Source organism: Toxorhynchites rutilus, chromosome 3 (assembly GCF_029784135.1).
Source record: "Toxorhynchites rutilus septentrionalis strain SRP chromosome 3, ASM2978413v1, whole genome shotgun sequence".
NCBI lineage: Eukaryota > Metazoa > Arthropoda > Insecta > Diptera > Culicidae > Toxorhynchites > Toxorhynchites rutilus.
Genome location: NC_073746.1, coordinates 198473141 through 198489630, shown reverse-complemented (window position 1 = coordinate 198489630; position 16490 = coordinate 198473141). Strand labels below are relative to the sequence as shown.

General features: G+C 42.3%; 1 protein-coding gene across 2 annotated transcripts in view; it reads left to right on the top strand.

Moving 5' to 3' along the window:
• The window catches only part of LOC129780190 (nose resistant to fluoxetine protein 6), a 174413-nt gene that overhangs the window by 123795 nt on the left and 34128 nt on the right, over positions 1 to 16490 (top strand). For both annotated transcript variants that reach the window (XM_055788192.1, XM_055788191.1), the window contains exon 3: positions 13543 to 13760. In XM_055788192.1, the coding sequence (XP_055644167.1) occupies positions 13543 to 13760 (218 nt within the window). The remainder of the gene's footprint in view (positions 1 to 13542; positions 13761 to 16490) is intronic.

The following is a 16490-nucleotide window of genomic DNA, read 5'->3' as shown; positions in this document are numbered from 1 at the left end:
TTGTATAATTTGTAATAATTTTTATTTTGTATAATTTTTTTTTAGTTTCATGACATATAATATTTTATTCAACATAAAAAATTGTTATGGAGTACCAAAATCGATTGACGCAGAAACCTCATCAATCCATCATGAAATTACTGAGCAATAAGCGTTTGAAATTGGACAATTTTCACGATGTGTTCGATTTTGGATTTTCAATTTGTACCCCAATATGTTCCCGAAAGACGTAATCCTACGTCAAAAAAATATTGTGTAGTCCTACGTCCTAAGCGGTCGTGTCTCGTATACAACCCCTCGATTTTTTTTTCTCAAAGTTTTGCCATTTTCTATATTTGCTTGAGCAGCGGTCTTAATTGTTTTGTCCGACACTGTATATCGTGCACAAGTGTATTGTGTTTTGTTTTCATAGACTTTGTTACATGTAAACAAAACACAATACACAATACGATGCCCCTTCCACTTTCTTCCGTACGCTTTTCATATACCGCTCCCCTAACCAACTTAGTGGTGGCATAGACCCGCCTTGGCCAAAACTTCACCACGCTGTTGCTGTCAAAGCTGACATATGGATTTTACTTTCACGCTGATTGCTGCTGGACTACCGGAGAGTTTGTCTGATAAAATTTTTAACTCAAAAGATTTCACATTTTTCGTCAAAATTAACCAGTCCGATAGAAAATTACATCTAACCTACAAGCGAAACAGGGAACATTGAATAAAGACAACTTATTGTAATTGTATCATCACAATTGATCGGTTACAATACGTACACGTTTGACGTAGATATACTGATATTAGTCGAATATTTGTTCTTTTCAGACAACTTTTTTACTTCAAATGCTGCTAGAAGGATAGCGAATGTTTGTAATTGGGCATTCAGGGCCTTTTATACCTTATATTAAATTGTATATGTACTCCTATATGTTTGTGGTACACGTGCGCGAGCGGTTAGCGTCACTCATATCATGCTGAGGGCATTGGGTTCGATTGCTGTTTCGTAGAGGAATTTTAACAAAACTTTAAACCAATTATTCGTGTCGCATTACAGGTCTGCCTAATTAGCTAGATGTTCAATAAGAGGCAAATCACTGTACATCTATCTATCGCATGAACCAATAAAAATCTAATATTTTTAATTTCACGATTTAAAAAAAAATGAAATCATGCTAAAAATCAAAGATTTTCAACCGGCCACCATTTTGTCAATACAATTTTTTTTTGACTTGTTCGATGTTTTTTTTTTTTTGGCAGACTTATCTCACTTCTTAACTAGGCGAACCTAGCCAGAATTTTCACCTGCCCCCGGGCTTCTGAATGCCAAAGGGGGACTAGGCTCTGCGGAATGCACGTATCTGCATGCTCGTGCTGTTTTAGTCCTGACCGAGGAATTGTCGGACAATCGCGCAGGTGCTAAGGATGACCGACTTTTGGATGCCGGCCAATTCCTTCTCGATGTTCAACACCTTTAGCGCTTCCAGAAGTGTCTTCGGGATAATTCCAGTTCCAGAGAGAACGACTGGAACAATTCTTGGGACCTCCCTTAGCCCCCACAGTTCCTTGAGCTCCACGGCTAATGGTCGGTACTTGCAGATTTTGCGACCGTGGGTCTCCTCCAGATTCTGGTTCAGTGGAATAGCGACATCGATGATGGTGACTTTGCGGTCGCTCTTATCGTAAACCATTATATCTGGGCGGTTGTGGTGGATCGAGAGGTCGGTCAGAACAGTGCGATCCCAGTACAGCTTGAAACGGTCATTTTCCAGGACAGGTGCAGGCAGGTACCGGTAGTTTGGTACGTTGTCTTCCAGCAGAGCACATTGGAGCGCCAGTTGTCGATGAACAATACGGGCCACGTTGTTGTGGCGCTCGGTGTAGGCTGCGTTGGCCAAAACGGGACAGCCTCCCATAATGTGCTCTATGTTTTCACCTGGTTGATGGCACATCCGGCAAATGTCATCAACGTCTTGATGCCAGACGTACCGCCTGCAGTTTCTCGTCGGCATTATCCTGTCCTGGATGGCTATCATGTCGGCTTCTACTACTGAAGAGAGTTCACCACGCGTTAGCCACAGATTAGATGCGGCCTTGTTGACGTGTGGCCGGTCCAGTTGATGGGGGTGGGCACCATGCACTGCCTTCTGCTTCCAAGCTGCAATCTTCTCCTCCACTGTCTGCAGATTGCAGTTTAGTTGGTACTCCGCTTGCGCCAAGTGCAGAGCGCTGTATCCTCTGTCAGCGGCGCAGACAGCCCGGTATAGCGCGTTTTGGTTGGCGCGTTCTGCGAAGTACTCGCGCAGTTGTCGTACCTGGGCAACACACAGTGCAGAAATATCGACGATTCCAAGTCCCCCTTCTTTGCGTGGTAGTGAAACTCTCTCCAGTGCCGATTGAGGATGGTGCATTCCGGCCTCTTTGAATGCTTTCCTCATCTTCCTCTCAAGGTCCTCTAGGTCAGTTTTGCTCCATTTGACTACACCAAAACTGAAGGTCAGCAGGGGAACCGCGAATGTGTTGATCGCGCGTACCTTGTTCCCCGCGTTGAGGAAAGTCCTCAGGACACAATTCACTCGACTCAAGAACTTGTCTCGCAGCTCCGTCTTGATGGCGGAGTGGCGAATCCCGGTGAGCTGTCGGAATCCAAGATATTTATAGGATTCGCCACGAACCATGTCTCTTATAAACTCGCCGTCATAGACCTCGTAGCCTCCGGATTCGGTAAGTTGTCCTTTCAGCAGGTGGACACAGCGACACTTGTCGAGGCCGAACTCCATACAGATGTCCCTGCTTATTTCTTCGACAACCCGGATAGCTACACCTAGACGCTGACGTGAATCAGCGTAGACCTTGAGATCGTCCATGTAAAAGGTATGGATCACTTCTTCGTGGGCGCCGTCGCCATACCTTATTTTATAGCCATGACCGTTTCTATTGAGCGTCCTACTGAGGGGGTTCAGTGCCAGACAAAACCAAAGCGGGCTGAAAGAGTCGCCTTGGAATATCCCCCTCTTTATCTGCAACGTTCTAGACTGCAACACATTTTCCCCATCACTAAGGTGCAGAAACGTGCTCCACTGCCTCATCGCATGCTGCAGGAACCTAACGACGACGGGATCAATTTTGTAGAGCTCCAATACCCGGACGAGAAACGAGTGAGGTATGGAGTCATAAGCCTTCCTGTAATCGATATAGGCCATGCTTAGGTTCCGCTGGTTATAAACCGCCTGGCCGACTATGGCTGCGTCGATGATGGCCTGATCTTTGCAGCCATGCGTATTTTTTCTGCATCCTTTCTGCTCTTCTGCGATGATATGGTGTTGTTCGCAGTGGGCAGAAACTTTGGCGGTTATGATGCTGGTTAATATCTTGTACAGACTCGATAGGCACGTTATCGGCCTGTACTTTGATGGGTTGAATGTGTTGCTGTCTTTCGGGAGGAGGAATGTGACGCCACGGGTGGCGAATTCAGGGAGGTTGTGTGGGTCACGTAGCACCTTGTTGAAGCATTCAGCTATCTTTGGATGTGCGACGGTCAGCTTCTTGTGCCAAAAGTTCTGGACACCATCGGGGCCCGGTGCTGCCCAGTTCCTCAGGTACCGCGAGGCTTCGCGGACATCGTTCTCTCCGACGATGATAGCTGGCATCTCTCCAATTTCACCACAACTCTCCTCCTCCCGTCTTAACCACATTTGTCCGTCGCGATGTTCTACTGGGGTCTCCCAAATACCAGCCCAGAAGTTCGTCACATCGCTAATATCTGGCAAACCTTCGCGGTAGTCAGGCTTCTCGTCGCTAATGTGGTCGTAGAACGCTTTCTGAACATCCGATTTTGTTCCTGGCGCTTTGCAGAGTCAGAGTAACGTTTCAGCCTTTTAGTTAGGACGCTCAATTGCTGTACCAGTGTGTCGAGTTTTTCCTTCAGCTGGTGAGCTCCCAGCTGGCGAAGTTCAGTAGGCCGCACGATCACAGCAACTTGGCGACATAATTTCGCCGATCTGCTGCCTCTTTTGTACGCCATCAGTCTTCCAATTGCGGCGCGCTTGTTTAGGATCCGTTGCTCCAATCTCCTTCGCCATGGAGGCTCACGCCTTTCACGGAGATGTTGGAGCAGTCCGCCTCTTGGCCTAATACGGTATCCTAAACTTTTGGCGGTCGCCACAGCAGCACAGTAAACTTTCAGTTGCAGCTCCTCCATGTTCTCAGCATCAACCAAGTGCAGCGGAAGAACGTGCTCGTTCATGAGATTTACTGCACTTGTCAGCCTGCGGGAATGCTGCAACTTCGGGATCCTGGGGCGCGACAAAGGGTCCGTGTCGCGGAACTGTGAGATCGCCTCGTCGTAATGGAAGACCAGATCGCGTAGTAGTTTTTGATCTGGCTGTGGGTCTTCCGGCTCAGGGGGTTGTTGTACTGTGGCCTCCACTGGTGCTGATTCGCGTGCCCCACTCGCGAATGAATTGCTCAGCCGTACTGAACTTCGTCTCGACACATCGCTTGCTCTGCTTGTTCTGGAGCTTAGTTCTCTCTGCACCTGCTGCTTGATCTCGTCGACTTGCGTTTGGGAGAGCATATTGTTGCGTACAATCGCTCTACGCCTCGCGTTCATCGCGTTTTGGTCAAGCCTCCCGACGAACTCTGGATACGCTTCCTCGAACATTGCGAGTATTCGAGGGCGACCGCTCATGTCCGTCTCCAAAGCAGTGCAGATGTAATAGGCGCGGATCACGAATTCATTCATTTCGTGTGTCCACATGATCCGTCGCCTAGTGGTACCCACAAGTGTGGACGACTGTCGTCTGACAGTCGCAACACGCCTCGTAGGCGCAGCGTTTCGTTGGTGATGTCGATGGCTGCTGTTTCCGTGTGGCGGTAGCTCTTCGGGTTGAACCTGGCTGGTGGCCCGCTCTTGCACCTCGCCCTCCAGCCGCTGGCCGCTCGCTCTTACTCCCGTTCCAGGACCAGCTCCAGTTCGGGGACCCTCCTCGGGTGATCGCATTCTAAGTATTCTTCGTGAACGTAGCTCCATTTTCTGGGTGTATCTCCTTTGCCCGGGAGACAGCGGGTTGGCAAGGCCTCCATGACCCGGGAGGCCTTCCCCGGGAGAGATATAGCGCTCTGACTCGCTCGCACCCCCTCACTTAGCCACTTTCGACACCCGTTCTCGGAGCCAAGACCAGGTGTGTGTTTCCAGTTCACGCCCGATCTAAAAATGTCGTCATATGATCTTCGTGGAGGCGTGAGATAGGAACATTTGAGACCAACGGGCAGGCTCCTACCCTAGTGTTGATCCCAATTTGAGAATTTTTTTTTTTTTTTATATTATTTATTTATACATATTATACATTTATACATTACATTATATCTATTACATATTACATATTTGTATCTCAGTCGCTTAATTCCTATCAATTATTCATTTATCCTACATTCAAATTATTCGCGAAGTGTTTGGCAAATAATTTTGCATTGTTCCATCTAATTTCCCTTAATTCTTTCTTGAAAACATATAAACTTGGCTCGACATTACCTAAATTAAAGGAAATCGCTCGCAAAATGATGCCCCTTCCACTTTCTTCCGTACGCTTTTCATATACCGCTCCCCTAACCAACTTAGTGGTGGCATAGACCCGCCTTGGCCAAAACTTCACCACGCTGTTGCTGTCAAAGCTGACATATGGATTTTACTTTCACGCTGATTGCTGCTGGACTACCGGAGAGTTTGTCTGATAAAATTTTTAACTCAAAAGATTTCACATTTTTCGTCAAAATTAACCAGTCCGATAGAAAATTACATCTAACCTACAAGCGAAACAGGGAACATTGAATAAAGACAACTTATTGTAATTGTATCATCACAATTGATCGGTTACAATACGTACACGTTTGACGTAGATATACTGATATTAGTCGAATATTTGTTCTTTTCAGACAACTTTTTTACTTCAAATGCTGCTAGAAGGATAGCGAATGTTTGTAATTGGGCATTCAGGGCCTTTTATACCTTATATTAAATTGTATATGTACTCCTATATGTTTGTGGTACACGTGCGCGAGCGGTTAGCGTCACTCATATCATGCTGAGGGCATTGGGTTCGATTGCTGTTTCGTAGAGGAATTTTAACAAAACTTTAAACCAATTATTCGTGTCGCATTACAGGTCTGCCTAATTAGCTAGATGTTCAATAAGAGGCAAATCACTGTACATCTATCTATCGCATGAACCAATAAAAATCTAATATTTTTAATTTCACGATTTAAAAAAAAATGAAATCATGCTAAAAATCAAAGATTTTCAACCGGCCACCATTTTGTCAATACAATTTTTTTTGACTTGTTCGATGTTCATACTATAATGGCATCTTTACTGATTCAAATTTTGCACGATTTTTTTGTGTCAGATAACTAGATGGGCTGGAATCGTGTACGCCATGGCACAATTTTTTGAGACTCCCTCACTCTACTAGATTGTAACTACTCCAATTTTAAATTTTTTGACGTAGGACTACGTCTAACCGGAAGATATCGGGGGTGAAATGGAAATCTAGGCACTGAACAAGTAGGAAAAAATGCAAGATTTGGAACGCTTATAACTCGAGCATTTCTCAATAGATCGCAAAGGTTTTTGCATCAATTGATAGGAAATATATCTACGCATCTATCATAACGAATAACATTTCATTTTTCTTGAGATAAATAATTGAATAATTGTGAAATATCAAGCATTGTCCAAATGCACTATGTGCCCATTTTTGATTGGTCCATTTTGTGCTCCTCAAATCGTACCGAATAAAACGGGCAACCAGAGCAGCAGCGAAATAGAATGAAGCACGATTGGAAAGGAAAAAGAAAAAAAATGAACGAAACATTGGTCGCAGTCTCACACATGCGTAATTCTCGAGCCAGCCAGTCTGCTTAAAAATCCCCGCTCCGCTGCCGTAACGATCATTCTCATTCATACCGTACACCACATCGGTTCGCATCACAACACATCAACAAACCAACCCAAGCAGCCATGTCTGGACATGGCAAAGGAGGAAAAGTGAAGGGAAAGGCAAAATCCCGCTCGAACCGTGTTTAGTTTCGGCCGCCAAAGTGATCGAGTTAGTTGGCAAAGCTGCTCGCGACGATAAGAAAAACTGCATTCGGATCAGAACACATTCGGTGGACATCAAGACAACAACAGGCAGTTGCAGCGAGTGGCGAGTGGCAAACGCAATCGCAAAAAGGCAGTTGGCAGCAGAAGAAAAAAGTTTGTTCTTTTTACAATCTGCTTTGGTGGCAAATCCAGAACAAGGCGGCATCGAGGGCGTTCGAAATGGTTTTTTTCAAAACCACGAGTACAAAGTTTTCTAAATTGGAACCATTCCATAAAACAAGCGCTTATCAGGGCCATTAAACCTTTCAAAAAACAGGAAGTGGGTTATATCTATGGTATAACCGCAAGGGTGACGTAGGACTATCGTTGATTTAGAGATCATTTGTTTGAAGTTGAATCTAAATCCATCCTGAATGAATGAATAAATAAATATTTGGGTGACTTCAAAAACGAGAGTGTTACTTTGAAGACTCAAGGTTTTATGCATCCAATATTGGATACAAAAAACCTTGTTCTGAAGAATAATCTTCAGAAGCTTTCCTGTTAACTGCACTTGATTGACAAATCACAAAACCAAATGTATGTGGTCGCAGTATTATATGGATAGAAAACATTAAAATAAACTCGCTTGAATGTAATTTTCAATTCCAAGGGGAACTGGCAGATTATTTTTCAGCAACGATCATTTCTTTCCAGGTTTCCTCTCGATAACCAGCAAACGAAAAGAGTTGCGCGCGTGTATGTGTGTGTGTGTGGCGGCTGCTTCTATGTCTTCCCGAGGAACCGTATTTCGATGCTGATACTCTCTTGGTCACCTTCTCTTCTCCTTCTGATCGATCGGCTTTTCTGCGCTCCCTCACAGTTAAAACAAACTGATTGCATTTCAGGTCAGGTCAAGCCAGGTAATGAATACCTCGATCCCTCGCCGTTCAGCTCGTTCAGTAACGATGTTGTCTTGTCGATGTCCTCAGGCGTCGTGCACAAATTACGTAACGCAAAAATCCGGATTTTGAACCTCCCCCCCTTTCGTAACGCAATTTCCTATCTCTAATAAACAGAAAGTAACGCAACATCTAACCCCTCCCCCCTTATCGCGTTACGTAATTTGTGCACGACGCCTCACGAAAAATGAATCGGTTTCACCACCAGAATATCATTTCAGTATGCTTTTCGTGCGTGATTGAATCGAGAGAAGGTGTGGTTTACGATGGCAATTTGGAAGGCAAACTAGAGGAGAATGAACTCTCTGAGTATGAAAATTTCGGCGACTGAGCAATAATCGATTGAAAATTATATAATTTTCGCGATACGAAACATTTTCCGTTTTTCATGTTATGCATCCGTTATTGGATACGAAAATATCCTACTGATGGGAAAGAATAATCTTCAGAAGCTTTCCAGCTAATTACACTTGATTGAAAAATTACGAAATCAAATGTATTTGGTCGCTGTGTTCGCCATATAATTAGAAAACATTAAAATAAACTCTTTTGCATGGATGTATTCTTCAATTCCCAGGGAACTGGCAGATTATTTTTCAGTAACGATTAGATCTTTCCGGAATTTTCTCGATGCTGTATGGCAGCCAAACGAAAATTCTCATTTCAGTTTGGCCTGCAAAAAACTTTTCTGAACTCTAATCCATCAAATTTTGAGCCCTGAAAAGGGCCGTTGATTATATGCTAAGCTAATATAGCACCCTCTCCTTGGATTCGACGGGCCAGCTGAATGTCCTTGGGCATGATGTGACGCGTTTTACGTTGATAGCACACAAATTTGTATCTTCGAATAAGCCTCCTGCAGCGTCATAACCGCGGAACTTTGGAAGCGCAAGTCGGTTTTGAAGTCCTGAGCAATTCTACGATCCAAAAGCTGCAAAGGTAGCTTGCGGATCAGCAATTCGATCGACTTCCGATAGTGATGAATTTCACGCAAAGTTCCCGGTCGATAGCGATGTGGCTTCTTCACCTATCCTGCGGCTGGTGCGCTTATCCGAGCTGCTTTCGTGTGCCTTACCACTGAAAGACTGCTATCTGCTTGGTCCCAAACAAACGAGTCGTCACGGTGCGAGAGTAGAGTAAGAAATGAACGAAAGCAAAGGAAGCGTCATTTTATAACCTGTTTTCGAAGCTATCATTAAGCTATTGAAACAATTTTCCGACTCAATAAATAGCAATCATATAACTCTTGGACATTTTATCTTTTGTATGAAATGATTATCACTGTTCCGTTGATCCGAAGCAGAATGAATCACGCTTAAAGAAGGAATGGATTTTTTCTTGGAATTTACTCAGCAAACATAATGCCCTTTCCCAACACTTAAAAACGACAAACGGTAAACAGTTTCATCAAAGTGATTTCTTCGATATGGGGATATATTCACTACATCATGTCATGTATTTCATATTCTTCATTATGAAATCCATATCCATGGCACCTATCGGTATCGAATTATCATCGACACCGCGATTTTCGCTAAATGCTCCTTTCAGTTCGGCCTGTAAAAAACTTTTCTGAACTCTAATCCATCAAATTTGGAGCCCTGAAAAGGGCTGTTGATTATATGCTAAGCTAATATAGCACGCTCTCCTCGGATACGATGGGCCAGCTGGATGTCCTTGGGCATGATGTGACGCGTTTTGCATGGATAGCACACAAATTGGTATCTTCTAATAAGCCTCCTGCAGCGTCATAACCGCGGAACTTTGGAAGCGCAAGTCGGTTTTGAAGTCCTGAGCAATTCCACGAACCAAATGCTGCAAAGGTAGCTTGCGGATCAGCAATTCGGTCGACTTCTGATAGCGACGAATTTCATGCGAAGTTCCCGGTCGATAGCGATGTGGCTTCTTCACGCTTCCTGTGGCTAATGCGCTTATCCGAGCTGCTTTCGTGGTGCCTTACCACCGAAAGACTGTGTGGTAAGACTTGGTGAAACTGCATTATAAAATTATTTGTGTACGAATGCCGCAATCGATAGTCGACTCTAATTTGCGCTGGGTAATTTCCTCGGAGGACTCGATTCCTCCTTTGAACATTAATAATCTCTTTCTGGCAAAACGATGTGGTATGAATCACATTATTTGAATGATAGAATGAAGAAGTTTTCTGCCAATTTACTTCAACCTCCAAACGTATCTTTCTCCCGTTTGTCGTTTTCGCGTTCGCTAATCCTTTCTCACAACACCCATTTCTCGTTTGAGAAATTGTTGAGTAAACATTGTTTGCCAGTGCGCGTAGAGCGGGAATTCCTAAAGATTCATTGCACCTCTAATAAATTGCCGAAAGACATGGTCTTACGTTGATCGCACTTGATTGAAAAAATCCAAAACGAAATGTATTTGGTCGCAGCATTATATGAGTAGAAAGCAAATAATCGCTCGAAAATGACTTGATTTTCGCGATGTGAAACATTTTCCGTTTTTCATGTTATGCATCCAATATTGGATACGAAAATTTCCACTGATGGGGGAAAAAAATATTCAGAAGCTTTCCTGTTATTGCGATTGATTGAAAAATAACAAAACCAAATGTATTTGGTTGCAGTGTTATATGGATAGAAAACATTAAAATAAACTCTTTCGCATGAATGTATTTTTCAATTCCCAGGGGAACTGGCAGATTATTTTTCAGCAACGAGAATTCCGCGCGTGTATGTGTGTGTGTGGCGGCTGCTCCGATGTTTCAAGCGGAACCGTGGCATCACTCTCCTCCTGATGGATTCCCTTTTGGCCTTAGGTGCACAAACAGGCTCTTGGTGACACCGTTCATCAGCGTTTTCATGATAAACGAAATTAGCTTCACAACAACAGCGACAACATGCTCCAATCGCTGTTCAATCATAACTGAGTGGGTTTACGAGCGGCGCTCGCTTATATACCGATTGGTGATTTCAATAGCCTGTTTTGAAAGCAATTTTAAGACTATTGAAACAAGTTTTTGGATCAAAAAGTAACAAGTATATAACGCGTAGACATTTTATCTTTCAAATGAAGTGTTTATCATACCATTTCGTTCAGTTGTTTAGGAGCTATTAACGCTCAAAATCTCGGTCTCCAGCGTAACGCTTTCGTTCTCGAAACTTTGGTTTTACACCCCGGTATAGAAATGAAAGACGTAGTCCTACGTCAAAAGAGTTTACGAAATACAGTTCAATGCTTTCTAAAATAATATCCAAAATAATAATAAAACACAAATTGATTTTTTTCATAATTTGTTTGCCAGGATCTGATGCGTATGTGAATTTGGCAGTTGTTATGAGCTTATTGATACTTGGGGACTTTCCTGATTATTCAATTTTCACCAATTCTTAAATTGTTTCCAGATTGAAAGTACAGCGATTTACAATTAGTTCGACATTTAGCTAATTGGACGGACATGTAATGCGACATATTTAGTTGAACATTTTTGTAAACATAGAGTTCGGGGTCCAAATTATGACCCCACATTGAAAGTCGGCACTGTATCACTGTCATCGCAAATGTTCAATTACAGGTTAAAATCGCCTCCAATGCGACACTGAGTGGTGCTTCGGAACGTCGCATTGAATGTAATTTACTGTAAAACAATTCACAAAGCTGGATGGGAAGAAATTTTCCAACTGTGAAAGCTGTGGCGAGTGGCAACAAATCGCTAAACAGGAAGGTTTAGCCGAACAAGATGGGGATATCGGAGTGATAACAAAACAATAAACACTTTAGATAATTTTGTGATCCTGAAAAGGACCCTTTTTAGCCTGTATGTGAATCCAACGAGCGAACAAATCGTAATGAATGTATTTTTTTGCCATCGCTGCCTTTAAACGCTCATTCGTTCGTCTGGTTGGACTCGCCCCTTTGGCTGAGTCTGCCGATTTGTCTCTATCCTGTGAGTGTGTACCGCTAGAGTACAAAAGGCGCGGATCCGCTGAAAAATATATCATTCTCTTTCAAACCGTAAATCAGTGTGGTTGTATGGCATCGTTTCACATCACATCGCATCAACGGATTGGTGCCGGAGCACCAGTATACCTAATAGCGGTTATAGAATTTCGGCCGCCGGAGTGCTCGAGTTGGCTTGCAAAGCTGCTCACGACAATAAGAAAACCCGCCTACAGAACAGAGCACATTCGGTTCAGAGGCAACAACTAGTTTCAGCGAGTGGCAAACGCAATCGCAAAACGGCAGCAGGTAGATGAAGGAAAAAGTTTGTTTATACAGACTGCTTTGGTGGCAAAACCAGCCACCGTAAAACACCGCGCTTTTCAGGGCCATTAAACCATTCAAAGAAGAGTTATTAAAAAAGTTATTCACAATACCAATGCATTCTAAAGTGACATAATATGACATATAATATAAACTGATTTATTTTGTTTATGCTTGTTCTTGAACTTATTGATGGTTGGGGTCTTTTAAATTGATCATTCAGTTTTCACAAACCCATGCTTGGTTTCCGAATTAAAAGTGGCTTCAAATTACAACACATTGTATGCAGGATGGCATTAACGAATTTTCTCGGTAGCAAGAACTGCTTTCTTTGGTTGATAACTGATGTTGAAAATTGACTGACGTTACATCTGCATTGTATAGAAAATTAACTAAGGATCAACATGATGAGCTATGTTTTTCCTGCTGCTCTGTTCTTATTTTAAAGGACTTTAATCCGAAGGTCATCCGTCCCTGTATTTACTGTTGGTTTTTCAGAACGCTTCTAGCTCGTTTATTTCTCGACAGATCGTAGAGTTCGTCTCCAAAACCTCAGTTCTTTTTCATTTTTATTTACTCTGTTTGCGGAGACTACAAATCTTACAATTCATTCGTCTCCGAAACCACAGTTTAAGGTACGATAATATGCTCAATAGTGAAATATATGATAGTGAATGAGCTGATAACCACCGATGCATTTCCTATCACAGCCATCATTTTGATTGTACGATATGTGCATACGCCGAAAGATGTCCGGCGTTGAACATTTAATAAGTACAAAGCCTTCAGAAAAAAAACAAGAATCAAGTTTGTAAAAAAACGCAAAAACACAACACCAAAGGTTCTTTTCAGAACCCCCAACATGTTCATGAACAGTAAACTAATCCATTTTTCAGGTAGATAGGTAGGTATTCACGTAGGAGAAGAAAATAAAAATATATATTCGAAATATATATTTAGCAAAAGCTGTCCCCTTTGTATAGTCCTACGTCACTCCGGTTATGTCCCTGACATTACCCACCCGTCTTTTTCCGTTTAGTTCTTGTTGTATTGTTTCAAGATAAAGAAAAAAATAATGAAATTATGTACAGTAACAATGTTCTTTGTTTCATATGTTCAGAGCTCGAAAAAAACACGTCCTACTAAGTACTACTATCTTGAATAATGCTTATTATGAAAACAAATCATGAATTTTATAGGAAACCAAATTGAAAACTGAGCCATGAAATGAGAATATCAAAATTAAAAAAAAATAATTCATTCCAGCCAAAACTTCTACAGCTAGGACAATGTCTGCCAAGTCATTGTTCAACGAGCGATGTATATCGAATATTAAAAGAAGATCCAAAATCGAAGCTGATTTCAGACAAGAACACGTGTAATGCAGCCAAAAAAAGCTCCCGCAGTGTTATGGAGATAGTGGAAGTAAGAACCGTACCTGGAAGTTATAGCCTGCTGAATGACAGCAAATTTTTCATAGTAAGGTTAGTATACTAAAGGCTTAGTTTGTTAATTATCATTATTAGTCTATATTATTATGTTCCGATTATTCTGCTATACTATCAAAATTGTGTCTCGGTACATTCATGTATGTGAGAGAGTGAGTGACGGCGAGCATATGTACCTAGAGCTCCGAAGTTTACTCGACAGTGAGAATCCATCCGTGAGACCAAACAGACGTTCTAGCGACACAGAGCTTTAACCGTGAGACCGAACAGACGCGAAAGAGATGCGAGTGATTTGTTATTCTATAAATTTGCATTGTAAACCATCCTACCATTTTCTTTTAATAAATATTATTAAATCGAACAAAATAATATTATTCTTCACATGGGGGCTCAACCGGGATGGTTTGCAAATTTGTGAGATAAAATAGTGAGAGTGCAAAATCGATTTTTGTCAAATTGAATTGCAAAAGCGACGCCATTTCGGGAAGTGAAAAAGCTTCGCGTATGGTAGTATTTGTGTGATCAACTTAAAACTGTGTTAGAAGCTTCGTTCTATGAACGGGAAAAAGCTAATTGCGTGAAAAACATGTCCGAAGAGAAGCTAAAGGAGTTAACAAACGTAGAGCTTCGAAAACTGTGTTCTGAGAGAAATTTGAAATCGCGTGGTACAAAAGATCAGTTGATCTTTTATGAATGAAACTTCGGCTTATGAATGAAACAACGATGAGTAAAAACAAAACTGTTCTCCAGTCGGATATGAAGAATATGGCAACTTCAACGCCAGCAGGATCGGAGAGCGAAGAAGATGAGATTCTTTGTGATAATACGGACCAGAAGATACCGCGTGTGCCCCAGTTTACGTTTAACGACATCAGTGATTCCCTTGACCGTTTTCCGGAGATACTTCGGATGGTGACGTGTATCGGTGGCTAGACGAGTTCGAAGAACTTGTTCAAATTTTGGGTGGAATGATCTCCACAAATTTATATATGGTCGACGACTGTTGAAGGGAACTGCAAAGTTGTTCGTGTGCAGTTCTTCTGGGCTGAATAATTGGGCAAAATTGAGAAAAGCCCTCGAAGATGAGTTTTCCAACAAAGTATCTAGTGCCGAAATTCATGAGTTATTGCGAAACCGTAAAAAGAAGATGAACGAATCGTTTCTGCAATACATTTACCACATGCAAAGTATTGCAAAGCGTGGTCGTATAGAAGAAGAAGCAATTTGTGAGTACATAGCACGCGGCGTGAACGACGAACCGGCAAATTAAGTGTGTTTGTATGGTGCCAAAACTGTGAGCGAGATGAAAGACTGTATACGTCAGTATGAAAAAATGAAAAATCAGATGCGCGAGTTGAAATATTGTACGAAGACATCCAAAAGCGTTACAAGTAAAGTGAACACCAAGACGAATAAAGATGATTCTCCGAGTACAAAGAAAGAAGAGTTGTGTTGCTACAATTGTGGTAGTAAGGGACATTACGCTTCGGAGTGTGAGATGAAATCGCGCGGACCAAAGTGTTTCATATGTACTGAGTTTGGCCATCGAGCAAAAGAATGCGAAAAAAAAGAGAAGAAAATCGAAGTGAACACTATCGCCGAGCTGTTAACCGTTTTTGATATGAAAGTTGGAAGTGTGATATTACGCGCACTCTTTGACAAGGGTTGCCGTTATAATTTAATTGGTGTGCATGTGTTACGTAAGATTGGAGAGCCGAATATGACTAACACAAACATGATTTTCAATGGTTTTGGTTTCGCTAAAACAAAATCACTCGGTATTATTACTGTCGATGTGTGTATTGAGGGAGAGCTTTACCAAAAGCTTCCTTTCTACGTCGTGCCGAATGGTTGTATGTCATACGATGCAATCATCGGCGTGGATGTGCTTAACTGTATGGATGGTTACACAAAGAGGAATATCGATCCGAAGAAAGCGTGTTGACGAAAGTAAAGATAGCGAAGAGAGCGAGATTTTGATGATTCTCAGAGCTAACGGTGAGAGTGAATATTCTGTGGACGTACCCCCACAGTACTCAAAAGAGATTGGAGACCTATAAGCCGAACGAAAAGGTGAAAAGTCGTGTTGAAACAAAAATTGTGTTGTATGATGACGTGCCTATTCATATCCCCCCGCGACGGTTCGCTCCGAGAGAAAAAGAAATTCTTGAGAAAACTATCGACGAGTGGTTAAAAGCTGGTATAATCAAAGCAAGTGTGAGTGAGTACGCAAGTCCCGTTACGCTAGCTCCAAAGAAGAACGGTTCTTTTCGCGTGTGTGTCGACTATCGCCAGTTAAATCGAAAGATTGTCAAAGATTGTTTTCCTATGAGGCATATAGAAGATCAGGTGGATAAACTTAAAGGTTCTAAAGTGTTTACCACCCTGGACATGAAGAACTCATTCTTCCATGTACCAGTCGAGAAAACTAGTCAGAAGTTTACCAGTTTTGTGACACACGCAGGACAATATGAGTTCCTTAAAACACCTTTTGGATTGTACAATAGCCCAGCAAGTTTTAGTCGATTCGTGGCTGATGTTTTTCGCGAGTTAATAAGTGATGGACGGCTAATGATCTACGTTGATGATGTTATAATTGCGACGGAGACAGTGGGAGAAATGTTGAGAATCTGAAGAAAGTGTTGCAAGTAGCTGCTGACAACGGAATCCAATTTAACTGGGAGAAATCACAATTTCTCAAAGCTGAGGTTGAGTACCTTAGTTACCTGATTAGCAACGGAGGCTACAGGGCCTCGCCTGAGAAAA